Source organism: Doryrhamphus excisus, chromosome 18 (assembly GCF_030265055.1).
Source record: "Doryrhamphus excisus isolate RoL2022-K1 chromosome 18, RoL_Dexc_1.0, whole genome shotgun sequence".
NCBI classification, from domain to species: Eukaryota; Metazoa; Chordata; class Actinopteri; order Syngnathiformes; family Syngnathidae; genus Doryrhamphus; species Doryrhamphus excisus.
The window spans coordinates 17,217,974-17,244,402 of record NC_080483.1 but is presented as its reverse complement, the minus strand read 5'-3'; the positions used below and the strand labels follow the sequence as shown (position 1 = coordinate 17,244,402).

Sequence of the window (26,429 nt, the reverse complement as noted above, 5' to 3'; positions counted from 1 at the left end):
TCCATCTGTTGTTTTCGGAAATCCGCAGTATTTGTGCTTTTATTGTTTATCTATTAATTATTAATCATTATTAATCATTATTAATCTATTAGCTTCATTCAACCTGTCTAAACATCAAACTAATAGGAACGCTGACCCAAAAAGTCAGGACCACACACACAAAATCAGTCCCAGAGACCCTGCAGGAATGTCGCCAAATGTCTCACCCCCGCCCCCCCTCCCACCCCCTCCCGCCCCCGCCCTCGTCAGAGAAACAGGCCTTCAATCCTGTGGTGAAAGGACTATCTCACGCAAAGAGAACATCAGTGACGGAGAGACAGACCCCTCGGTTTATACAAGCAAACGTCCGCATCACAAGCTAATCTTCAAAGGTTGTGTGACTCAGGAAGTGATGTCACAGCAACAGATCTGCACGCTGATAAGGCCTGAGAAGGTCCGACGAGGCCCGAGTCCGTTGGTCACTTCTTTCAAAAACAGGAGGCATTATTCACACGTTCATCACTTATACAGCACACTATATCTATAGATCTATATCTATAGATCTAAATCTAAATCTAAATCTAAAGGCTCTGGGACGTGCTGGACCGTTTGGATGAGTTCCAAGAGAAAGAAATCCAATCCACATTAGTCAGCGAGTGAAAGTTGTTGATAATAAAAGCAACCTGCAACAACGTGTGACTCAGGGCGGACGTTGGCGTTCCCGTACTTTCATGGTGAGATTAGCGTGAGTATCCATCCACCATGAGTCATGGTCTACAGACTCGGCAGAGGTTCTGTGTTCCAGTCTTGGTTTCATGTAAATCACCGAGGGGTCCTGTTTGCCCCCCCCCCCCCCATGGATTTGGAAGCAGGAAGTAGGATAGGCGGGCATCCCAGTGTCAGTTGTTGTACAGTACGTGTTTATGTCTGCACGTTATTGAAGATGTTTACACGGCGGCTTAATGAAGCCACTTGGGTGTGTTCTTCCAACTTCCTGGCTTGTGTAGACTCAATCTCCATCTTGTGTACATTTCCCTGTCTGGCCTGCTCCGTGTGTGTGTGTGTGTGTGTGTGTGTGTGTGTGTGTGTGTGCTTATGTGTGTTTATGTCTGCATTTTTTCGAGTGCTCCATATCAAATCTCACAAGACACAGAGCGGCTACCCATACCCCCCCCCCCCCCCCCACTCCACTCTACCCCCCCATGTCTTTGTTGCTTTAGATGGACAGCCCATCTGGTTTCCATGAAAGGGGGATCAAAACAGAGCCAACCCCGCTGTGGCCCCCTTTCATCCGTCCCATCAGCAACTTTACTGTCATAATTCTGCTGGAGAAACTCACTAAATGGGTCTGGACCTCAACAATGACTAAACTAAACACTGTTTTTTTATGTATAGTGATATACATATACATAGTGATATACATATACATAGTGATATACATAGTATAGTGATATACATATAGTTATATACATATAGTGATATACATATAGTGATATACTTATAGTGATATACATATAGTGATATACATATAGTGATATACATAGTGATATACATAGTGATATACATATAGTGATATACATATAGTGATATACATAGTGATATACATATAGTGATATACATATAGTGATATACATATAGTGATATACGTAGTGATATACATATAGTGATATACATATAGTGATATACATATAGTGATATACATATAGTGATATACATAGTGATATACATATAGTGATATACATATAGTGATATACATATAGTGATATACATATAGTGATATACATAGTGATATACATATAGTGATATACATATAGTGATATACATATAGTGATATACATATAGTGATATACATATAGTGATATACATATAGTGATATACATATAGTGATATACGTAGTGATATACATATAGTGATATACATATAGTGATATACATATAGTGATATACATATAGTGATATACATAGTGATATACATATAGTGATATACATATAGTGATATACATATAGTGATATACATAGTGATATACATATAGTGATATACATATAGTGATATACATATAGTGATATACATATAGTGATATACATAGTGATATACATATAGTGATATACATATCTTGTTTTTTACATATCAATTGTCCATAGGTATGAATGTGAGTGTGAATGGTTGTTTGTCTATATGTGCCCTGTGATTGGCTGGTGGACAGCTGGGATAGGCTCCAGCATACCACGGTGAGCATAAGCAGCATCCAGAACGACACCGTCAGTTCAGGGCTTGAACCTAACATGAAAAAAACCTAAGGTTTAGCGCACAGGCCCCACGAACTGTGAACTATTGATCAGCATGGTGCTAATAAGCTAATACTGCAAAAACTCCAAAGACAACAAAATACACAGAACAGTCATACAGGAAGTACTTGGTCAGCATGTACATATATTAAACCATTCAGATGTGTTTTCATTGCGGTTTCGAAGGCACCATAGGTGTGTCCATAACGTGCAGGAACGGGACATCTGGTTTTCTCACATGGATTATGGATGATGGGCAAAATCCCAGAAAAGAAACTCAGTTAGACTTTTTATTTCTGCTTCCTGACATTCCTTTTGAGGAATACCGGAGACATCCTTGGAACCTAAAGATGAATAACGTAGGAATGATGACTGATTTTCAGCTGGAGTACCCGCCGGACTAAAAGAAACACAACTCAGCCGTTCTATCCTAAGAAAAATATCCAAGGAAGTCTCAAGCTGGAATGAAGCAGGAACGTGAGGCCAGGTCTAAACCATCTCACTGAAGCTCACTTTCTGGCAGCCAGCCGAGGGAAATAAGCAAAGGGCCTGTCAATCTTTGCATTCGGGAATGTGATGCAGGCTGACGTCGGTTTCAAACACAAGACCTTGTCCCAAGTCCAGATGTTCCAAAGACAAAAAAAAAAAACGAGTCTTGAGGGTACAGCAGGACATTGTGCAGGTCAAACGTGAAGACACTTAGCCTGCTGCTTGGGGGCAAGGAAGTCCCTCCTTCTGGCTGCCTTTCATTCCAGTCAAAGACCGGAGTGTCTGCCTGAAGACAATCACTGGAGGAAGGAAATGAGAACGCCTGAAGCAGACCGTGGAACTCTAGCAGGGCCTTCTCCTCCTAAAAGCTCCTGGTGTTTTAAAATAGAACCAAAGGGGCCGCGTATGAGGGGCTCTAATAACGGACCGCTGACATCTGCATGGAAGTGTGCTTCAACGCCTGACAAAGTCCTTGTTGCCGTGGTGTTGGTATGATGATGTATGATGTCTGAGGGTGTGTTCGGGTGTGCGATCAAGCCGGCTTGGACCGTGTGAATGTGAGAGAGAAGAAATTGAAAAGCCTCCAGGGGGATTTCCTCCAAAAGGGAAAGCTTTTTTCCTCCTCCTCCTCCTCCTGCTCCTCCTCCTCCCCTTTCTCCAACAACTTCTATTTCCCTCCCTCCTTGTTTCTCCCTCTCACTCTATCGACTTCACCCCCAACTTGCTCAAACACTCCGAGGAACCGGAGATACAAGAACAAGGAGGCTCAACAGGCAGCTTGACAACTTTTTCCTTTTTTACGTTGCCGAGCTCTCGCAGTCGCGGAGACGTTGATGAGGAATCAAGGTGGCTTTCGTGGGCTTTCCATCAGGACTGTCATGTGGACGTACTTCAGCAGATGACAGCTTCTGTGTTGCTACTCTAAACATGGCAAGACTCGCGGCGCAGATCTCGGGGAGCTTCTCTGGAGAGGACTATGATACATTCGGTTCCTGACTGAAGAGAAACTGCAGTGAAGATGGTAACGTATACGCACGTTCTTTGGGTTCTTTGTTGTGGAACAACTCCAGTGCTCTACTGACCTAGTGGGAGAAGGCATGGGTGTCTGGTTGGGGCATGGTTCTCTTTGTCCTTGCCAAGTGTTTGACTCAATCAGTCAAAGTCAGTCCTTAATTTAAACACAAACTAAGCCCACCCAAGGACAGTACCTACTACAGTTCTGACGTCAACTTTCCAGACTATAAAACCTTTTGGTTGTTTCCATCTCGGGCTGCTGGAGTGTGAGAACCACTGACAAAGACAACGGCACAGGCTCCGTTGTTCAGCTTCTTCAAGTCCTTCACTTTTAAAAGGCTTCAATTCATGCGGACGCCCCAAATTCTTCAGTGAGTGGAGAGAGGGCTTTTTTGTGTATGAATGCCTCTGCAGCTTTGCAGTTCAACAGTTCATACAGCAGAGGATGGGGGGGTTGTGGTGTGGGGGGGGGTCTTATTGAAAACAACGTGCTGCAAATTAAAAGTTGATTTCAGTAATCGTGTGGATGACGCAGTACGTAAAACAAACCTGTAGAAAGATTAGAACAATAAACTGTATGTTGTATTTACAGTCATCCGGACTGGACTACGATATATTTGTAGTACCACCAAAAGCCTGTTCATCTTGACCTTATTTTTAATATTACCGCCGTCAAGACATGAACTCCCTGTAGTCACCTTTAAACTTGTATCATCCAACATAGTACACATAATAAAAGTAAATAAGCTATGTTAAAGTACAACTCGTGCTTGTGTGTGTTGATAAACATGTGTTTCCGAGGGGGGGGCGGAGTGAGTGGCGGACAGGAAGTGACATCAGGGATTCAGAATTGATTTTCCAACTAATGTTTTGAGATGGAAAATACATTTTATTTCCTTTAGCCATTGTTATGCTTAATTGAACACACTTAACATTAGCTTAAACGTGCCTAAGACTAATAAGGGGCCGTATTCATCTACAAAACAATAACAACTTGACATTTTATCGCAATTGTTGGATATTTTCTATTGAGTTGTGGACTCCTGTAGCACAGAAAGCGTTCTAGTCCTTCCAGAATAGATAGATCTGCACCTATTCAGCTGTATTTCTTTGGATTTCATAATTCCCGGTTTGTTTAAATGTATTCCACCCACGGCCCGCCTCCAGGCACGCCCACTCTGCTCTGATTGGTCACACTGCACTGCAAATGTGGCTTTCCCTTTTGAAGCATTGCTAGCAAGTAAACAGTGGAGTTTGGGGGAGGGCAGAGATTTTATCTGTCTCACAGCTACGTCCATATAAGGAGGTCCGAGCATCTGTGACATCACAAAGGGGCAGTTTTACCACGCCTTTGGAAACCGAGCGTTTTGAGCCATCCCAAATTTCTTTCAGGGCTAACATCCAAATGCGGAAACCTCTTGATCTGAAACTTTGGCATCGTTTATCACGAGAATACATCATTATGACTACATTTAGAGGTCAGAAAATTAGAAAAAGCATAATAGGTCCCCTTTAAGTGTTTGTCTGTTTGTTGGTAAGCAGCATAAGAAATTTATACTTAAAGGGACAGGATGAAACTCACTCCATATTCATTTTTTGGGTACCAAAAAGTATATTTATATGTACTATATACCGAAAGCATGGCCACCCATAACATCAGTCCAAGCCTGGCAGGTAACGTCCAGCCGTAGAGAGAGGTTGTTTAATAAAGCGGTGGTGTGGTTATGAATTATTGTTGTCGCTGCACTCTGTCCTTCCTTTGCATCTGCTGTGGCGCTGACTGGTTTGACTGGTTTTTACAGCCTGGACTGTTTGTAGTAGCTGTTGATTTACACTGACCACCTTTCAGTTGCACCATGCAGGAAGACCATGTAAGGTGAAACAGCTACAGTAATGACATTTATATTTAATATGTTGGCTTTTGTTCAGCCAACGTTTGACTCCCAGCGTCCGTGTCAGATGAAATATTCAAAGTGTATCCAAAGCCAATGCAAATCATGAAACCTGTCGTGAAAACATTGAAATCAGGGTTTGATTTGAGTAATGCAAAGTGAAGTCTTTGTAACCAGACACCCTTAGCGTCATTTCCAGTCAGAAGGTGCATACTTTATGCTCTGTTATATTCTTTAAATGTACAATTACAGTACAATACCTTATTGATAGGTGTCCATTGCTCTGATTAGTCGAGTGAACGCTACAGTAGCTAGTCATCATCCCTTCATCATCATCATTTGAGCTTCCTTGATCTTATTGCCAAGCGATGTAGTACCTTATGCAGCTGGATTCTTTTTTTTTTATTTCTTTCAGTAAGTAAAACAAACACAATTTGGCGCTGCGGGCGCTAGTTTGACTGTGTTTATTGTCTCGGTTTCACAAAAGTGGGTCAAGTGCTGTGCGGTGTTTTTTTCAAAACAGAGTGAGCGCGGAGTGAATAGCCGATATGTGTAGCAACCGGCTTTCTAAGACTTTGTCCGAACCGCGGCGTATCTGAAAGTTACTGTTTGAAAACCAAGACTACAACGGTACAATGGAGTCATACAATCTTTCTAACACTATCAATAGGTTGCCGGTTTTGTACTGTGGCAGTTTACTTAGCTATGCAATTAGGAAGTAAACCTCACTCCCTGACACCTTTAGGTGCCTGGTCTTTTTTAGCCCAACCCAACTCTCAATCAATGGGGATGTGGTGTTTCGGGTTCAAGTCCGGGAATTGTCCACTCTGGTCGACCACTGTGACGCTTGCTTAAATGATTAAAAGCGGAACAAATGGATGGTCTCTGTGTTTGGACGAGTGTTATCGGCGTTACGGCGGGTTTGGTTTTGTGTGCGGAACCAAAACCCCAGCAGAACTGATGTGTATTTGTCTCACTTACATTGAGATAAGCTAAACAAATGCACATACATTGTTTGAAGTGGTGGAATGTTTGGGGACTTACGCAAAACCTGTCTATGGTCCAGGACTACACCAGATGTGGACATAGGCCCGTCAAACACATGCTGTGGAAACAAAGCCAGGGAGTCTTAATGGTATCATAAGGATTTGTTCATGTTTCAAATGCTTTTATCTCAGCTGAATATAAAGCAAGAACATGTAGGGATAAAAGATCAAATTATTCTACCTCATTTTGCATCTCTGGTCTATACCAACAGGGAATGTCAACTGCAGTTGACTTTAAATCAGGCGTGTTCCAACTTTCTGATCTAATGTTCTTGGCGCACAGCAAATCCTCACGCCGCAAAAAAATGACATTCAACCTGAAGTGTAAATAAAATAAACACATAATTTATTTTCTGTGAGTGACAGACAATAATTAATATCAATAACAACACAATGATGAGATCCTGTTGGTAAGGATTTACATACGCAGTTAATCAATTTAAATTACGTAGCACATGCCGATATTTTGGAGCTAAATGCTACTTGCTAACCATATATGTACATATTATGGCAAAATGAATATGCAATGCCATATCCACTCACCAAGCTAAAGTAAAAAAAGGTGGTTTGGGTGAGAATGGAGCAACAACACTTGATTATGGATGAGGTTTGTTGTTTTTCAAATGAAAAAGGGCTGGACTAAACCAGTTCTCTGGGCAAAAACTGGACTAAATGAGTGCCTGTCCATGTCCATGTAGATTGGGGCTTATTTTGATGAATGGACTTTCTGAATACAGGAAATGGTATGTAGAGTTTTCCCGACCGGAAGGTCGTTCAAGATTTTTTATTTTATTTTATTGATGCAAATATAAACACATACAGCAAATGTGGCATCATTTTCAAGTAAATTTCCAGAATTAAGTACTGTCAGACTGGGCTGCTGCAAGACTGAAGGGAAATATAATATACATAACTAGGTGTTTCTAACAAGATTGAGATCATTAATATGAGATGATATCGTTTCATGGTTTGTTTTGTCTGAGGTGGACCAAAATAAAGCTACATTTTGAATCCACTCATATCCAAAACACCACAAAATGGAACTTGGACTGCCCTCACGTTGCACAGCAGTGACCTGAAGCGGTGCAGCCTAGACCGCCTCAAAAAGCGCTAAAGCAAATTAGCATAGAAGAAAGAAGGAGTTATGATGGTGATCAACCAACACGGTCAGTAAACAACTATTGTTACTAGCGAGTGAATTTGCCATATATCACTGCAATAGTACAATATGCTAGAGTGCAGTTTTGTTGTCGGCCATTGTTTCACTGACTGATAATGAAAAAGTGATTTTCAAAATGATTACTTTAATCTTTTTTTATCTGGACTGTGTAATTCAGGAAGGTGCACAGTCATGGCAATATCCCGCTTCACCGGTTACTGTATAAAAGGTCCGAGCATATAAAGCTTGGATCTAATGTTGTGGCACTGATGAGGCCATTTTGCAGGATCTTTGTGTGAAAGAAGCGATGGTCTGGAATGGACTTTTTTTTTTTTATCACGAATAGGGATTTAAGTTGTCCTCTCTGAATGGAGTGCCTGTCTGTTGAGGTTAGCAAGAGCGGAACACACACACACACACACACACACACACACACATGGACAACTGTGACCTTCCATTGGTGCTTGTGTGGAGGAATGAGTGGAGGAGGCGGACTAACATGTTTATATGCGCTTGCGGTCTGAGATTGGGATTGTTCATGCAGGTTCCTCTTTTTCCGAGTAATACAATAGAAAAAGAGTTTTTGTCGATAAATTCTGAGATGAACTTAAGGAAACGTGAAGCGTCATATCCAATAATGTCTGTCGTCTGTCGTCACGACTGAGTTGCTGATGTTGTCATATTAGGCCCTCAGACACACGGGCTTGTCCATACATGAAACGCACCATCTTGTGTTCCTTCCTAGCGTTGCTTTAGAGCAGGGGTCTCAAACTCAATTTACCTGGGGGGCACCGGAGCTAGGTTCTGGGTGAAGCCGGGCCACATCAGGTTTTCAAAAAAAAACCAAAACGCATTTGTAGTGACTATTTGTCCTTCACTAAAATAATAAACGTAACTTATAATCAAAAGGCCACTGATGCATCATGGGTTTTGTTTTACGCAGGCAAAAGAGTCATTGTCCCAACAATCTTGTTCCGTTTCTTCTTCTTTCCTTTTATTACCGAGCAAGCAAACAAACAAACAAAAAAGGAACAAGGGCCTTTTTCTGTTGCCTCTCTTGCGCTGGTACAAAAACCATAGGCCCACCCCGGTGCATGCTGGTCCTGTGAGCACTGCCTACCTAAATATATTGCAGGTGCCCAGGGTGTTATCCAATGAAATAAACCCAGAAATTAATTACTAATTAACCCCAACAAAATATGATTGATAAACAAATAAATAAATAACTAACAAGAAAATATTATCAAGTAATCCAAACAAAACAACAACAACAAAAAATAAATCAACAGATATCAGAAACCTAGGAACACACCAATAAATAGCTCCTACAGCATTTATTAAAAACTGGAAAAAAAATCAATAAAAAAAACTATCTTCAATGCTTTTGCTTCTGCTATACCCTACACTTTTTCAGTACTTTGGTTCCGGTTTTCCACACCAAAATATCTGATAAAACATTCCACTGTTCTCAAATATCTTCATTTTTATTTTTCTATACACAAAATAAGATAAAAATAAATAAATAAACAAATTAAGAATAAAGACAATAAATCAATCAATCAGTAATAAATAAGTAAAATAATAATAAAACAGCAAATAAGAAAAACGTAAGAAACCACATACAGTTGGTAGAGAAATTATTTTTTTCAGATTCAAATGTACAGCATTAACAGTTATTTAACCTTTAACATGAACAATAATGAAACTTAATAATTGGACCCAATTAGCAAGTTAGCATGGTACTCAGTTCCATCTGGGAGCAGCGTGGTAACTTTAACAACATGTTTGATGAGATGCTTAATCTTGACGTGTATTTTCCCTTTTATTCCAAATCATTTCCTGCATTTATTTGTACCCAGCGTCATAAGCCTTTAGCTTCATTGCTAATCCAAAGCAAAACAGGGCGGGGTAACAGGGTAACGGGGCAAAATCATGTTAATTGTGTCCGGTGTGCACACAGCTTTACGCTGTCATTTCAACATTAAACTTTGGTATCAAGGTGGGGGCCTTAAACTAGCGTCTCGCGGGCCGCATTTGGCTCGCGGGCTGCGAGTTTGAGACCACTGCTTTAGAGTCTGTTCCCACAACTGATGGGGGGAAAATATCCCCCAAAAAGTGATGACATCTAAGAATCCATTTGGTTAATCTCCGCCATCCCAGCATGTCCAGCTTTGCCTCTTCTAACCTTTTGTCTCTTGATGTCCGACGGCAGAGCGATACAAACCTTGACAACTTGTTTATACTGGGGCTCAAATCTGCTTCTTTGACCCAAAGCCAGAGGCAATATAGAGAAACAAAGACCAGCAAAAAGCTCCGAGGGGGGGCCTTAAATAGCAGACAAGACAAAGAGAGGCTGAAGTTTTATTGCAAATCATTCTTGTCCGCACCAGCACGCCAAATCAGGTTACACAATGATCTTTGCAGGAGACTATAATCCCTTTTACAACTAAATGACATACTGCACGGCCAATGGTGGGCAGAGAGGGAATCCCCCCGTGTTGAATGTGTTGAGGAGGCGGCTGGGAATTTGACCATCAGCTTGCCAGTCGCTACTTTCCCCGCAAACAAGATAACGGGCCGGGCTAGAAGTCTGATGGAACGCTAATCTCTGACTGAAGCTGTGAAAAGTAGCAACGTTGTTTCTGTAAACCAAATGAAACTAAATGCTTTTCCCACAAGGTTGGATCTAAGAATGCTGGGAAATGTTTGTGTGTTGTGTGGTTTTCCATGCTGGGAATTCTAAAACATGCTTCAAATTAAATTCCGGTTTGTGTCAAATACTAAAAAAAAAATCTTTCACACGTATATGGACAAAAAAGAGAACAACTGAATGAATTAATTAACAACTGCATTAATTAATTAATTAGAGATGAGGCTATTTCTTTATTAACTTATTTATTTAACTTATTAACTTATTTAACTAAGCTACCTAAGCTAACTAAGCTAACTAAGTAGTGATCTACTGCTAGCTTACGAGCTACTGTGATAGCATCACTGTCTTAAAGCTGGACATACTACGTGTTTATGTTGAATAACTTAGTCACATGGAGTGTTTTGAAGACAAGCGATAAATGTTATAAGCAGTATAGAAAATTAATGAATGAATGATAACAAGTGACACTTTAAAAAAAAGCAAGTTAGCTTTTATCCCACTTGCCACAATATAGCCACAAAAACGAGCTAGGTCGCTTTTTATTTTTTTTATGACAAATAATTTTTAGGACTTATGTATTAACTTAGTGATTTGACTTATTTAACTAAGCTAACTAAGTAGTGAGCTACTGGTAGCTAACAAGCTACCTGTTGGAAACCCACTGTGATAGCATCACGGTCTTAAAGCTTGACATACTACGTGTTTATGTTGAACAACTTAGTCACATGAGTGTTTTGAAGACAAGAGATAAATGTTATAATGATAACAAGAGAGTTAGCTTTCATTCCATGAACGTGATAGCCACTTGCCACAACATAGCCACAAAAATGAGCTAGCTAGCTTTTCTTTTATGACAAATAATTTTTAGGACTTATTTATTACCTTATTGATTTAACTTATTTAACTAAGCTAACTAAGTAGTGAGCTACTGCTAGCTTACGAGCTACCTGTTGATAAGTGATAAGAGATAAATGTTATAATGATAATAAGAGAGTTAGCTTTATTCCATGAACGTGATAGCCACTTGCCACAACATAGCCACAAAAACAAGCTAGCTAGCTGCCGCCAGAGAGGCAGTGAGAGCCGGGTAAAATGTGTAAACATATTTGACAGGAAGTGGAATGAGATAGAAACGTGAGTGATTCCACACGATGGCATCGATAGCAAATGCTAAGCTTTTGTCAATTTGTTCTTGTGTGATTATGATGAAATGATTATGGTCATTCAATACTCTATCAATCACTCCTTGTGAACGCTAAGAAGGGAAATGTTTAATAAGTTCAGTTTTTTTGGCATGTCTTGGGGAATTTTTCACATTTGTTGTACTAAGAAATAGCAAGGCAACTCCCCTGCTGTCTGGGTGCGACCGGGATTCTAGCAAAGCTCCCCTTACTAAATCTTAGTGACGGTCTTCCTCTTGTGAACATGACTAGCCAAACCACCCACTGAGACACAGGGAGGAGGTCCGCTCTGTGGGGAGAAACATCTCAGGTTTTAAAGACAAATCCGACCCACACTGAAACTTTTAAGATGAACGATTTAAGCTAAACAAAACAAAAGTGCAAATGCGTTAAAGAAATGTTATGACAACATCGGAGGTCAAGGCTGAGCTGTACCCAAACACTTTGAAGCACGTTTGAATCCTGATACATAGTACAGTATATCGGTAAGAAAACACGTGCCGAAGAGGACTTTGATGAGAAAGAATCTTCCACACTGAGAAATGCAGCTCCATTGTATAGTATGGTAATGTTTTCCCACATACTGTACATACAGTAGAGTCTAGCATGGAAAAGCCTTAAACAGCTGTGATGCATTACTGCTCAATAGCGAACCTCGGAGGCATTTAGTTCTCCTTTAGATAATCTATTGTTACAGATGTGCACAAAAAAGGAAACATTCTTTTCAACTGAGGACATGGCCTGTCTACAAGAGATAGCAAACGCTGGGAGATCAAACATCACAGTTATTAGGCTTATTAAGCTTATTAAGATTATACTTAAGCTTATATATTAAGCCAAGGGTGGGCAAACTTTTTGACTCGTGGGCCGCGTTGAGTTAACAAAATTGTGCGGGGGGCCAGAATACATATTTCACACACACACACTATTTTACACTTATAATTCTAACAGTCCGCCTTCAATTATTAGTCTAATTTTATTTGATAAAAGTGTCATACTATCAGCTATATGTTCTCATTTCACTCAAACTACGAAATTTAATTTTACAGTTTTTTTTCGTTTTTACTGAATAAGACATGGGCGGCACGGCGGTCGAGTGGTTAGCGCGCAGACCTCACAGCTAGGAGACTAGGGTTCAATTCCACCCTCGGCCATCTTTGTGTGAAGTTTGCATGTTCTCCCCGTGCATGTGTGGGTTTTCTCCGGGTACTCCGGTTTCCTCCCACATTCCAAAAACATGCTAGCATGCTAGGTTAATTGGCCACTCCAAATTGTCCATAGGTATGAATGTGAGTGTGAATGGTTGTTTGTCTATATGTGCCCTGTGATTGGTGTGATCTCGCCCAAAGACAGCTGGGATAGGCTCCAGCACCCCCCGGCGATAGAAAATGAATGAATGAATGAATGAATAAGACATCATGTTAAAAGTTGAAATACTCTGAAAGTAATCGACGGGCCGGATTCAAACGCTTGGTGGACCGCATGTGGCCCCTGGGCCATAGTTTGCCCACCCCTGTATTAAGTCAATATCGGATGTCCGATATTGGCTTTTTTGCCGAAAACCGATACTGCCCAACTGTTACTTTTCGATACCGATACCAATATGTGTAACATGACATATCTCCTGTTTAAAAATCTGATACTTCCATCAACCAATATCGCATTTTTATGCTGAAATCAGGATGATAATTATCGGTACCGATAATAACCCTATTAAATACTTTACTGAAAATTTCCATGATCGGTATGCTCCACTTTTTGAGGTCTTTGAAGCCGCTGTGCCGTGCTTATTCGGGGTCAGTCCCTGGTCTTGGTGTGGCTGTAAGGCTAAATGAGGAAGGGGGTGAAAACTCCTTTTGTGGGTCTGGAGATTAACACAGCAGGGCACTGGGAACCCTTCGGATGAAAAGCAGGCATGCTGCAGTCTGCGGGTAAACAACGTTTAGAGCCAAAAAGATTGTCAAGACCTTGTTTATGAAATGTCATTTTTATGTTCATTTTATGATAGGCTCCAGCATACCCCCGCGACCCTGGTGAGGATAAGCGGCATAGAGAAAAATGGACGATGTATACAGCCCCTTTCATGCAGAGGCTCATGTCAAATTACAAAGTGTCCAAATCGTGAGAATCGTTGTGTCTGTGAGATCTGATTCTTTTTCAAATACTTAGCGTGACAGAGTAGTTGCGAGATTAATTCCATTGGCCCAACACCAGTTTCAAATACAAACATACTTAAAATTAACTCTGCAAATGAACTTCAAGATATTCCAAATTAGAGATTGCAGATCATATGTGTTGCGTAGAGATAATTTTAGACGTTATAATTGATAGCTAGCATGTGTTTTCCTGTTTCAACTGTTGCACAGCTGGTCCAAAGTATAAATAATATCTGGAAGAAGATGCTTGCTCAGATTTAATCATCCCCAGATACAGTTCAAATGTTGTTTCAAAATAAAAATGAAGTTTTATGTACTAAATATATGTATGTATTTCTGATTGTGAAGGATTCATTTTAGGTTTCTTCAATGGACCTCCAGTCCATGACTGACCTCCATCTTGGTTTTGTTGTCCAGAACCCGGAATCTCTAGATTCGTCCATCCAGAGCGCCCTATCAGCGCTCTATCCCCCTTTTGAAGCCACAGCGCCAATCGTCCTCTGCCAGCTCTTCCGCACTATCGAGGAGCGTTACCATGGCGATGCCTTGCAGTGCCTGCTGGACTTTCTCATCCCCTCCAAACACTTGTTGGAAAGTGTACAACAAGCAGCATGTGTAAGTATCAGTACCTTCATCTGGACTATCAAGCTAGTAATACTAAAACGTTCCTGTTTTCCAGGCTGGATACTCGGATGTGGTTTTCCGCTGCGAGGGCTGGCCTCTGTGTCTCCATGACAAAACTGTTGTCCAGTTAGCTCCCGTGAACCCTTTGCTGCTGCGTCCCGGGGACTTTTATTTCCAGGTGGAACCTTTTGGCGATCAAGCAGCTCGTATTGTCCTCAAAAGTCTCCTGGAAGAAGGATGTCGGGAAGTGGAGGAGACCCCGATTCCCGAGACGTCCTACCCTTGTATCTTCACCAAAGACTGGCTGCAGGACATCAACGAAGGACGCCACGGGACTCCTCTGTCTCGCTGCTTACTTTGCACTGACCAAGGAGTAATCAAGCTTCCGTGGGAAGACGTAGCCATCCCAGAGTTTTTAGACAAGCCAAAGGTTACGACCGCTTATCAGGAAGCTTCCGCTGAGCCAAAGCTGATGTCCGTTCCTCGCAGTTATGGCGCATCTACTCTGCCGTTGGAGGCCAGGATTATTCCTTTAAAGGACAACATGTCAGCATCTTTGAGGCCTGTGGACTATTCCTCCAAAGTTGTCAAACTACATCATAAACGAATGCCCAAATCCTCTCCCAAACCTCTAGTCAGACCTGTGGGTTGGGTGTCGCCCAACACCTGGGACAGCCGAACCTATCCAGAGGGTGAAGGTGATTATGTGGACTTGGTGGATGTCGCTAAAGAAAAGCAGTTGGTGCTAAAGCATGGAAACCATCCAAATCTGTCGAATTCGGTTTTGGTCAAACCTGTCAGACCCCCACCATCAGCACTACCTGGGGGTAGCCTTTTTTGCGGGCGCACCCTTCAGTATGCAGAGGACCCTTGTACACCGTGCAGCCAAAGAAACCTGGGGGGGGATCCCTCAGGGGAAGACGTCAAGTGCCGGAATAGAGACTCTTACCTGGCGGCGCTGAGTAACCCTGTTCCCTTTGAGAAGGGGAGTGTGGACCTCCTTGCAGCGCTGGAGGAGGACAGCCTTTGTGAGGACTTGGACTTAAGATCCCAGGCTACATTTGAGGACTACAACAACGTACTTGGACAGTTGAGTAACCGCTGTAAAACGCCCGTGTCGGGCCAATACCGACACCTCTGTGAGCCAACGGCAGAATTCATTGGCTCCCATCACAAAAATCCTCCCGAAGCAGAGGAGTCGACCATTATTTTGAAATCAAGCCCTGGCTTAAGTAAAGTCTACATCGAGAATACCTCTCAGGACACACGGCACCCTGAGTCGCTTCTGGATAATTGTGATCATGAGAACAACGATGTCGGGAAACCGCCAGGAAAACACAAATGGAAATCTCGGTCTCTCTCTACGGTATCTGACACTCCTCAAGGAAGTCCACGTTCCTATGAACCCAGCACCAGGAGCCACAGTGATATTTGTCCAGACGCAGTTCACAAAGGTGAACTGTTGGATCTGGTGACTCCAAAGGGGAACTCTACAAAAGGTGAGGACTTAAAACCATGGAGTCCTTTTCCATTTTGTCAGTATGGATTATAAATACCTGAAATACTTTTGCTCAAAATCGGTTGGATGCTCTTACATAAGGGATGTCAAAACACACAAGAAGTTCACATACTGAAATCAAACTTTAATATTCTTCACTTTTTGTAAAATAAACACACTAAAACCAAAAGTAAATATCAGAACATAAGACAAACTGTGGCTGCACGGCGGTCGAGTGGTTAGCGCACAGACCTCACAGCTAGGAGATCAGGGTTCAATTCCACCCTCGGCCATCTCTGTGTAGAGTTTGCATGTTCTCCCTGTGCATGCGTGGGTTTTCTCCGGGTACTCCGGTCCCCCCCCCCCAAAAAAAACATGCTAGGTCCAAATTGTCCATAGGTATGAATGTGAGTGTGAATGGTTGTTTGTCTATATGTGCCCTGGGATTGGCTGGCAACCAGTCCAGGGTGTACCTCGCCTCTTGCCCGAAGTGAACTGGGATAGGCTCCGGCATCTCCGCGACCCTTGTGAGGAAACACGGTAGAAAATGAATGAATGAATGAATGAAGACAAATTGTTTCTTCCCTGGAAAACCGTCTGATATTTCTTACTGTGTATCCAAAATCTGTACACCCAAACCAACAATTGGCACCTGATGATTGACGTTGTCAATCATCCCTACCAGCCACAAAGCTCAGGTACCACACAGAGACCTGCTTGAAAAATGCACGTTCGCCAAGTTATGATGCTCATTTGACATATAATGATAGTTCAGATTGTCCAAAATTTACTGGGGTAGGCCCCAGCTCATCCATGAGCCTATCCAATATTCAGGGTGGACCTATCTTTAAGACAGTATGGTAGTTGCTAGAATATTTGTGATGTTTTCCGAGGTGCAAAGATGAATCGATTAAATTGATTAAATTGATTAATTTGATTATTAATAGCATCAATTGAGTCAACATTTCAAGTTATTCCTCATTGCATTACATTTTTCCTGTGTGACCCTAAACCCCCATCATGATGTTCTGACGTCGTTAAGTTAGAATACGCCGCAGGCCACTAAAAAGCCCAGCTACGGGATGCAAATAGCCCCCGCCTCGGACTTTGCCCACCGCTCCCTTTCATGCGTCACTAAAGGTCACGTATTACAATCACGGTTTAAATGCCACAAGCTATTCTCGACACATTTTCCCTGATCTTTTGTAATACGACCGCATTTACATCATCATAATAACAGGAAATGGCCTGCTGCGCCCCATTGAAACGGGAGGTCCCCGATGCATTCATGCTCTGTAAGAGAGATAGCATAGCATAGCATGTCAGAAGAGCGATTCAGTGTCCTCCGCACCCACTGCCATTAACGATCCCCGACTTCCCGAGAGAAGGAGCATGCTCAGATCCTGAGTGCAGATACGCATGTCATGGGCTGTTAGAGTAGCAAAGACAGAAAGCACAGAGGAGCCTTTGTTGGCTCGGACGAGAAGCCAATTAAGATGTTAGAAATCAAAGGCAGGCTTAGTAGCCGGGCCACTTCGGTGTTTAGTTACAGAAACCACGTCCACGTTTGAAGAGCCTTACACATGCGGCTCTACGGGTGCCTGGAGTGGCTCTTAAAGTGGCTTCAAGAAGGCTTCAGGGTCAGGAATAGTTTAGTGAAAAGTACACAATTCAGGTTTTTTTGACTTTGTACTAAAGCATGTTTTTAAATGACAACTCACGGTTCAAGTCAATAGCCGGCGATGGAATTGAAGGTCGCACACAATACCGACTGAGACAAGACCTGACTTTGTCAATGACCAATGGCAAACAAAACGATGACTAATGACTGATAGACTAATCTTTATTATTAACTACTGATCTAGTTGCTTAAAAATACTTGAATGTTCATGTTTTCTGACAGATTCCCAGTTGAGTGAAAGTAATACTCCCGCCACTTCAGATGGACCACATGTGAGACCCCAGAACCTAAAGAACCAAGACATTTCATCTTCTCACCTTCTGTCTGTCACTAAAGCATGTTTTTAAATGACAACTCACGGTACAAATCAATAGCCGGCGATGGAATTGAAGGTCGCACACAATACCGACTGAGACAAGACCTGACTTTGTCAATGACCAATGGCAAAGAAAACGGATAGACCGATGACTAATGACTGATAGACTAATCGTTATTATTAACTACTGATCTAGTTGCTTAATAATACTTTATTGTTCATGTTTTCTGACAGATTCCCAGTCAAGTGAGAGTAATACTCCCGCCACTTCAGATGGACCACATGCGAGACCCCAGAACCTAAAGAACCAAGACATTTCATCTTCTCACCTTCTTCTATCTGTCGGTTCTGACTCAACTCCTCAATGTCTGGCGTCCGGTCTACAAAGCGTCAGCGCTTTGCTTGAGCTGGGTATTATTTGTTTACCAGGTACTTTCAATTTATTTGTAGTATTATAGAGTACTCGTAGATCGGTACTCATAAACAAGAGCAGCGTTTATCATTCCAGACTGTAATCATGGTGGGTCGTTTATGTCGGCACCTCATGTAAATGACTACATTTTTTTCTCTTTTTATGGCTCTCTTCACCTCCAGGCAGCCGGGACAAGACTGGCAGGGCGGTGGTGGAGCTTTACTGTGACAGGAAGTGGACCTCGACTCCTCCATCAGCACAGAATCTCTGCATGTTGCTGCTCTATCTCCACTCCATCCCCAGGTACGGCACACAGCATCAACTAAAACAGTTAACAGTTAAGGACGTTTTTTCATTTGATATACTAGCTTGACCATGTAGTAACGGGCGTACTTATGATAACATATTTTGCCGTATTACTGGGACTATAATGCCACAATACCCGGACAACAATAGCGTAAAAAGCATGTTTGCTACCACTAATCATAACAGATTTTGTGATTCCAACGCCGACAACTAAATTTTTCCTTCCCTCCACCCAGACAGAGAATAACGTTGCTGGGCGCTCGGCAGATCCAGCTATAGTGAAACACAAAACCCAGTCTTATAGCGATATCGTGTAGCACGAATGCTAAACTGTTCATTGACAGAATAAGAAGACAACAAACAGACTTATAATATCCGCTTTTACTGGGATAACGACTGATGGCATGGCTGTATCTTCCAGCACAATGCCAGTGCTTCCTGTTGAGCGAGTTAAATTAGCAGCGTCCTCAGGTGAAAAAATACCGAGACCAAACTAGCATCTTGCTGAGTCTTCCTAGTCATATTGTCAAAGCTGCAGAGTGTCTGGATGTTTAATTAGTAGCATGTAATCAGAAGTAAAGAGGTGAAAATGTATGTTCTGTATATGTGGAGTACTTTTACAAGCACCAAATCCCACTATTTATTTTCCTTCATATGAAATGGACTTCCAATTAATTGAATTTTTAAAGTACAAATAGGAATTGTTGCTTTATTAAAATACTTCGGTACGAGGTACATTATTAAAAAAAATAATAATAAAAAAAACCTTAAACTGTATTATGGAAAGCAGGAAGTGAACAAATGTAACAGTTGTAAAAGTACCAGATGGAGGGGTAGGATTTAATAAGCTTTGCTTCTTCCTACTCCTTTTGGACATGTGGAACTGGGAATTGATTATGGGATGCACTCAATTGGAATCTGATGCATGTTCAAATGAAATTAAACCATTACCATTACCATTACCATTACCATTACCATTACCATTACCATTACCAAAATACTAAAGGTTCTGAATGCTTAACATTGTTATTGTGCATAAAGTGATGGTCTTGTAATCATCGATAAGGCCAGAAGAGGGCAGTATAAAGCAAAGTATTGCATGTACTTTAACTCCAGGCTTTGGTGCATCAACTGTCCAGTCATTGCCGTGTCTTTTTAAACTGGACTTTTATGAGACTCATTCATGCTGACCTTTCTCCTCGTCACCACTACCTGTGAGATGCCTACTGACGCTCCAACACTGTTTTATGTTTACATTAGCATTCCCGGTCTTTGAAGTCGGAGAAGCGATTGCACTTGTCTGCTAGGCCCCATTCCTGCGTCGGGAGCCCCAGCAGTATAACAGTATGCATCCAGGCCAGCTGCCAACTGTCTGGTATGCGGTCCCCTGACAGACTCAGCAGACAAATCCAACTTTCTGCAAGCCTGCACAACAGCGAACCAAAATGGCTCCATTATGGCGGCATGAGTGTGTGGGATGTAGGAATGTTTGACAGAGATAAAAAGAGAAACACTCGTTTGTGTGGTGACATGCGATGAAAGGTTGGAAGAGCCTGGCACGCAAAGACGGCCGTGGTGAAAAGAACGCGTTTAAATGTGTCCTCACGTTGACTCATTGTTTTGTTAGGAAAGATGTGCGAGAACTGGGACTGACTTTGGTCATCGATGCCAGGAAGAAGGCCCCCCCACCTCACCTCTACAAGGCTCTGCTCATGGCTCAGGTTAAGATAACGACACTAAAGTTAGGCCCAACGCTATTTTGTTAGCATAAAATGTCTTAAGGCAAGGCTATTTTCTTTATGGAGCAAAGTGCTCTACACCAGGGGTGCTCACACTTTTTCAGCATGCGAGCTACTTTTAAAATGACCGAGTCAAAATGATCTACCCACTACAAAAATGCAAAACATCTATTTATTTTCAAATGTATTGAGGATTATTTGTACGTACAATGTATGTTGATGTACCTTACATAACCAAATGAGCCAATATTGCAAAACACACATAATTAACTATTAACATTTTTTGTAATTACCTCCACATTACTCCACATTTCCCTTCTTTGGTACTGCGATGGTAGAATGGCATATGAGGCAAACGCACTTCGAAAAAGACATTGTGAAAAAAAAGTCCACCTCCCATTCCGTATGGAAGTGATATGTTTTTTGCCTTTTTACTTGGTCCAGTTTTTGCCTTTTTACTTGGTCCAGCTCCTTCACTCATTTTAGTGACCATAAACTTTAGCGAGGGCTTAAAATCTGACGCAATTCGCCGACTAGCTTAGCACTTTGCATCGTTGTTTACGCATGAGCGGTGACCTAAAGGTCAAAATTCAGTTGTCATCTGACTGGTTGTCCTGTATGTCAATCAAGTAACGGGGATGGATGATAGGCTGACATCGTAAGTTCTGCTGCACTTAGAGACGTTGTTTGATTTGATTGGTCGCCCGAAGGGCAACATTCAGTTGTCATCTGAATGGCTGCCCTGTATATCAATCAAGTGACGGCATTGATGCTGGGATGATATTTTTTTAATGTCACGCCGCGATCGACCAGCGATCGACCAGTACCACCTCCGCGATCGACCGGTAGATCGCGATCGACTTAATGAGCACCCCTGGTCTACAGAAAAGGATTAAAATTGCTTCATAAAATTCATTAATCCATTTTTGATGCCGCTTATCCTCACGACGGTATGCTGGAGCCTACCCCAGCTGTCTTTTGGTGAGTGGCGGGATACACCCTGGACTGGTTAACTTCCTAAAATTATTCCATAATGTAGCTTGACTGGATTTAGTCCTGACTCTGGACACCCGTAGGAGACCCCTCCCAGATCTTCTCAGAGCTGGAGATGGTTTTTGTGGCTCTAACATGTCAGAGACCATGAAAAACCTCAAACACAAGAAAAGCTACTTTAAAAGGTATTCTCTGAGCGACAGGAAGTCAGTGTAGAAACCTGAGGACTGGACCAATGTGGTCATATTTCCTGGTTCTAATCTGGACTCCAGCAGAAACATTCTGGATGTTCTCCAGCTTTTTTACAGCTCGTTTAGAGAGTAGTCCAAAGACAAATAATTACAATTTAAACATAATAAGGAGGCTCTTCATCAATGAAATGGGTGTCCAAATACTTTTGTCCATATCATCCAAAATTCCGTCAATAAAGTAATTTGTGTATTTGTCAGTTTCCCCAAATGTTTCCTCTTTTATTTACTCCAGGAGCAAGCTCTCCACGCTGTCCACAGCATTGTGATGCTGGTGGATAAAGACACATCTCCACGTCCAGAAAAGCAGCCTGGTCTCCAGGTAGGAAACATCTTCTCAGATAAGTACTTCTCCGGACGTTTGCCCCAAATGTTCTTGTTGTCCTTTTAGATGGACGTGGTGACGTCGATGAAAGCGCTCTACAAGACGGTTGAAGCTTGCCAGTTGACCCCTGACCTGGGAGGAACCTTCAGCTACAGCCATGCGGATTGGTTGCAGTTCCATCAAGTACTCATTATTCTTTTATTATACTCAAAATATGGCATATCTAAAAAGGATGGAGATGGGCAAACCTTGTGTTCAATAAAAGTTGACAAATTCATTGTAATGATGAGGACATGAGGTCCATCTGGAAGGAAGGGTTAGGTTTAGGGTTAGGGTTTGAGTTAAGGTTAGGGTTAGGGTTAGGGTTAGAGTTAAGGTTAGGGTTAGGGTTAGGGTTAGGGTTAAGGTTAAGGTTAAGGTTAAGGTTAAGGTTAAGGTTAAGGTTAAGGTTAAGGTTAAGGTTAAGGTTAGGGTTAGAGTTAAGGTTAGGGTTAGGGTTAGGGTTAGGGTTAGAGTTAAGGTTAGGGTTAGGGTTAGGGTTAGGGTTAGGGTTAGAGTTAGAGTTAGAGTTAGAGTTAGAGTTAGAGTTAGAGTTAGAGTTAGAGTTAGGGTTAGGGTTAGAGTTAAGGTTAGGGTTAAGGTTAAGGTTAAGGTTAAGGTTAAGGTTAAGGTTAAGGTTAAGGTTAAGGTTAAGGTTAAGGTTAGGGTTAGGGTTAGAGTTAAGGTTAGGGTTAGGGTTAGGGTTAGAGTTAAGGTTAGGGTTAGGGTTAGAGTTAGAGTTAGAGTTAGAGTTAGAGTTAGAGTTAGAGTTAGAGTTAGGGTTAGGGTTAGGGTTAGGGTTAGGGTTAGAGTTAAGGTTAGGGTTAAGGTTAAGGTTAAGGTTAAGGTTAAGGTTAAGGTTAAGGTTAAGGTTAGGGTTAGGGTTAGGGTTAGAGTTAAGGTTAGGGTTAGGGTTAGAGTTAAGGTTAGGGTTAGGGTTGGAGTTAAGGTTAGGGTTAGAGTTAAGGTTAGGGTTAAGGTTAGGGTTAGGGTTAGAGTTAAGGTTAGGGTTAGAGTTAAGGTTAGGGTTTGGGTTAGGGTTAGGGTTGGAGTTAAGGTTAGGGTTTGGGTTAGGGTTAGGGTTAGGGTTAGAGTTAAGGTTAGGGTTAGGGTTAGGGTTAGAGTTAAGGTTAGGGTTAAGGTTAGGGTTAGGGTTAAGGTTAGAGTTAAGGTTAGGGGTTAGGGTTAGGGTTTGGGTTAGGGTTAGAGTTAGAGTTAAGGTTAGGGGTTAGGGTTAGGGTTTGGGTTAGGGTTAGAGTTAAGGTTAGGGTTAGGGTTAGGGTTAGGGTTAGGGTTAGAGTTAAGGTTAGGGGTTAGGGTTAGGGTTAGAGTTAAGGTTAGGGGTTAGGGTTAGGGTTAGGGTTAAGGAAGGAAGTGTAAACCAACATATTGGATGGAGCTGATTGCGGCTTCTGCTGACAACATATCATTACTGTGTTATTTTCTCCTAAATATTGATTTCATTCTATTCCAGAAACTGATGTCTTTCATAACTGACCTGCAAGAGGCTGACATTTTGTTGCAGAGAGCCATTTCCAAAGTGAACGAGAGCAACATCCTGGACACTTCCCAGGTAAAACATACAAAATCCTACTCTGGTATTATTTTTGTTGAATGTGTGCCATCAACTCGTTTTCTTATTGCTGCAGGAAGTGCGGCGATGCATTCAGGAACAGGGAGATTTGATGAGGGAGGTGTTGAAGGACGCGGGATTGGTCACGCTGCAGAGAGAAGGCGGGGCGGTGCTCGCCAGGCTGAGGAGGGAAGAGTTCAGATTTGCACAGTCTGAGGACTACAGGTACTTCGTCGAACCGCCGGTTTGTCACAGTTGCATTTCTTGAGGTCAGTGGTGTGTGTGAGAGTGACAGGAAGAAAAGCTCTGAAGCAGAATTCCAAGATAGATTTTCCAACCCCATTAAGAATAACAGCACCAATCAAGGAAATGTAGTCCAAAGTCCATGTCTATTTCGGCCTTTGAGATGATTCAGACAAGGGGCGTCACTCGGTTCTGAGAACAGGGGGGGCTTTGCCCCCTGGAGATGCACAGGATATGAATGAATGTAGTAGATATTCAAAAAAATCCAAAAAAAATCCAAAAAACAAATAAGGAACAAGAACCGGGATCTAACTTTCCCACTTTTGGACAGCAGCTAATAGTTTTAGGCCACCATTAAATGGACCCAAGCTGAAGCCCCCCTAAGCTAAGCCTAGTGACGCCACGGATTCAGACCCAACTTTATTGTTCACTCCAACGGATATCAACCAACAATGCCCTTCCATTTTGTCAGAGATGCTCTGGAGTCGGTGACGCTTCTCTACAACCAAGTGGAGGAGAAGCTCCACATGCTGGTGATGACATCAAATGAGTCCCTTCAGCAGTTGGAGTTCCTTTTCCTGGTCAGAGAGACGGAGGAGAAAATCACTGAGGTACCGCCAGTAATCACGGTGCTGATGTCGTGATGCAGTGAAGCAGTTGCGCCATATTTCGCCCTGCAGGCTGCGGCGTGGTTCAACCAGGAAGGCGAACATGGGCTGAAGGTCTTTGACAAAGAAGATGACTTATACACGGGGAACATCTTGCAGCAGTTTGACGCGTTCTTCATCGAAGCCAAGGTAGACAATAGATAATAGATAACCACTATTGACTGTTTCTATTTAATTCTTTTTAATTTTCATTCCAGGAAAAGCAACATCATGCATCGGTTCTTGTGACTGAAGCTGAGAAGATGGTGAGCACCGGTGTCTGGAGTCCTGCAACAGATGTTTTTCGGACGCTCATCAGTACTTTCAAGAGCAATATGGAAGACTTTATGTCACGGGTGCTGCAGATGCAAAACGAAGTGGACAAACTTGTGCAAGTGTACCGTTTCTGTGATGAGGTTTGTTGTATTTCCTGTCTCTTATTTGATTGACATGATCTACATTGGCTTCTTCCTCTCTCTTTGCAGGCATCTGCCTTGGCCAAGGAATGCAGTCGGTTTTTGGAGCAGGTAGAGCAGGGGTGTGACTTGGCTCAAGCCGGTGTCGGCACACTGCAGATGTATGAGGAGAGATTAGGTGATGAATTCTCCACCCTGCGTTTCCAGGCCTGGAAATCTAAGGCCTGTTCTTTAAGATGGGGAGCTTCGGGGGCGACGAGTGCGTGGAATGCGGCCTGGGTGGGGCGCCGGGAAGTCAGGCAGCGTCTTGAGAAGGTGCAGAAGAAGAAGAAGACAGGCAGAGATAAGAAGCAGAACCAGCAGACTGGGGAGGCTGGAGCAATGACCTCTCAGAAGGTCGTAGCTGACATCACCGAAAGCGACAATGCAGCAGCTGCCTGGTTTAAGAACAACTTGAAGGTGTCCTTGAAAGGGAACGAAAAAAGAGAACCTCCCTCGCTAAAGTTCCTACCACTAACAAACGGAGACTCTAGTATTAGTCCACGTGATGGCAAGTGTGGACTAGACACTAAACTGGGAACACGAGGACACCAGAGTGAGATCGATCTGAGGACCACAATCCCAGTTCACGGGGACGCTGACATCCCAGTATGCCAGAGTTTGGGTCGATCCCTGAGTGAGGGATCTCGTGTACGCACTCACGTCCCGTTTGGCTTTTCCCCTTTAAATGGAAGACCACCACTCTGGCAGAGCAACAAGCAACCACTGGAACTCCACTTGGACCAACATCTGCCCACTCCCCTCACGGAGAGCATGACGGAGAGTCATGGCAATGCTGAGGAACGTCCCACCAAAGAAAATGCAGCTTCTACCCAAAGCCCTGAAGATTTAAAGGAACGGTTACTCACATCAGCTGAACACAGCAACGTTTTGTAAGTTAGACTTCTTATACTAATCCATCCTCCGTTTAAAGCATAAGAAGGTCCTACCCAGGAAACTTAAGTCATACTCATTGTTTCATTGATTATAAAGTACTTTGTCTTTTCTGGTGTGCATAAGAAAACTACGTAAGCTGATGGAGGAGCTGCTGTCCACAGAGAGGGAATACGTAAAGGCTCTTGGCTACGTTCGAGAGCACTACTTCCCCGAATTGGAAAGAAGCGACGTCCCACAAGACCTCAGGGGCCAGAAGGGGAGCATCTTTGGGAACCTGGAAAAACTGCACGACTTCCACCGCCATCATTTCTTGAAAGAGCTGGAGAACTGTCTGAGCGAACCCTTCAGGGTGGGACGCTGCTTCCTGCGGCATGTAGGTGTCACTGAGTACAGTTTTTCACGGAGAAGATGAGATGATTGAGATAAGATGATTGATTAACACGAGGCGGGCGAATGTTTTGACTCGCGGGCCAGTTGTTGTATGTTAAAATTTGAAATACCTAGAAAGCAACTGGCGGGCCGGATTCAAACTCTTGGTGGGCCACATTTGGCCCCCGGGCCGTAGTTTTCCCACCCCTG

At 42.6% G+C, this 26,429-nt stretch overlaps 1 protein-coding gene across 3 annotated transcripts in view; it reads left to right on the top strand.

The window, feature by feature from the left end:
* Nucleotides 1-3,049: 3,049 nt before the first annotated feature.
* The window catches only part of LOC131106265 (uncharacterized protein KIAA1755 homolog), a 30,988-nt gene continuing 7,608 nt past the window's right edge, over nt 3,050-26,429 (top strand). For 2 of the 3 annotated variants that reach the window (XM_058055172.1, XM_058055171.1), the window contains exons 1-15: nt 3,057-3,774; nt 14,272-14,469; nt 14,534-15,977; nt 18,208-18,402; nt 18,568-18,688; nt 20,319-20,412; nt 21,907-21,993; nt 22,063-22,179; nt 23,510-23,608; nt 23,685-23,833; nt 24,324-24,462; nt 24,532-24,648; nt 24,717-24,914; nt 24,984-25,846; nt 25,974-26,223. In XM_058055172.1, coding sequence (XP_057911155.1) covers nt 3,772-3,774; nt 14,272-14,469; nt 14,534-15,977; nt 18,208-18,402; nt 18,568-18,688; nt 20,319-20,412; nt 21,907-21,993; nt 22,063-22,179; nt 23,510-23,608; nt 23,685-23,833; nt 24,324-24,462; nt 24,532-24,648; nt 24,717-24,914; nt 24,984-25,846; nt 25,974-26,223 — 4,074 coding nt within the window. In that variant the 5' untranslated portion in view covers nt 3,057-3,771. Of the gene's footprint in view, nt 3,775-14,271; nt 14,470-14,533; nt 15,978-18,207; nt 18,403-18,567; nt 18,689-20,318; nt 20,413-21,906; nt 21,994-22,062; nt 22,180-23,509; nt 23,609-23,684; nt 23,834-24,323; nt 24,463-24,531; nt 24,649-24,716; nt 24,915-24,983; nt 25,847-25,973; nt 26,224-26,429 lie in introns of all 3 variants that reach the window. The other variant, XM_058055173.1, reaches the window with a different exon arrangement.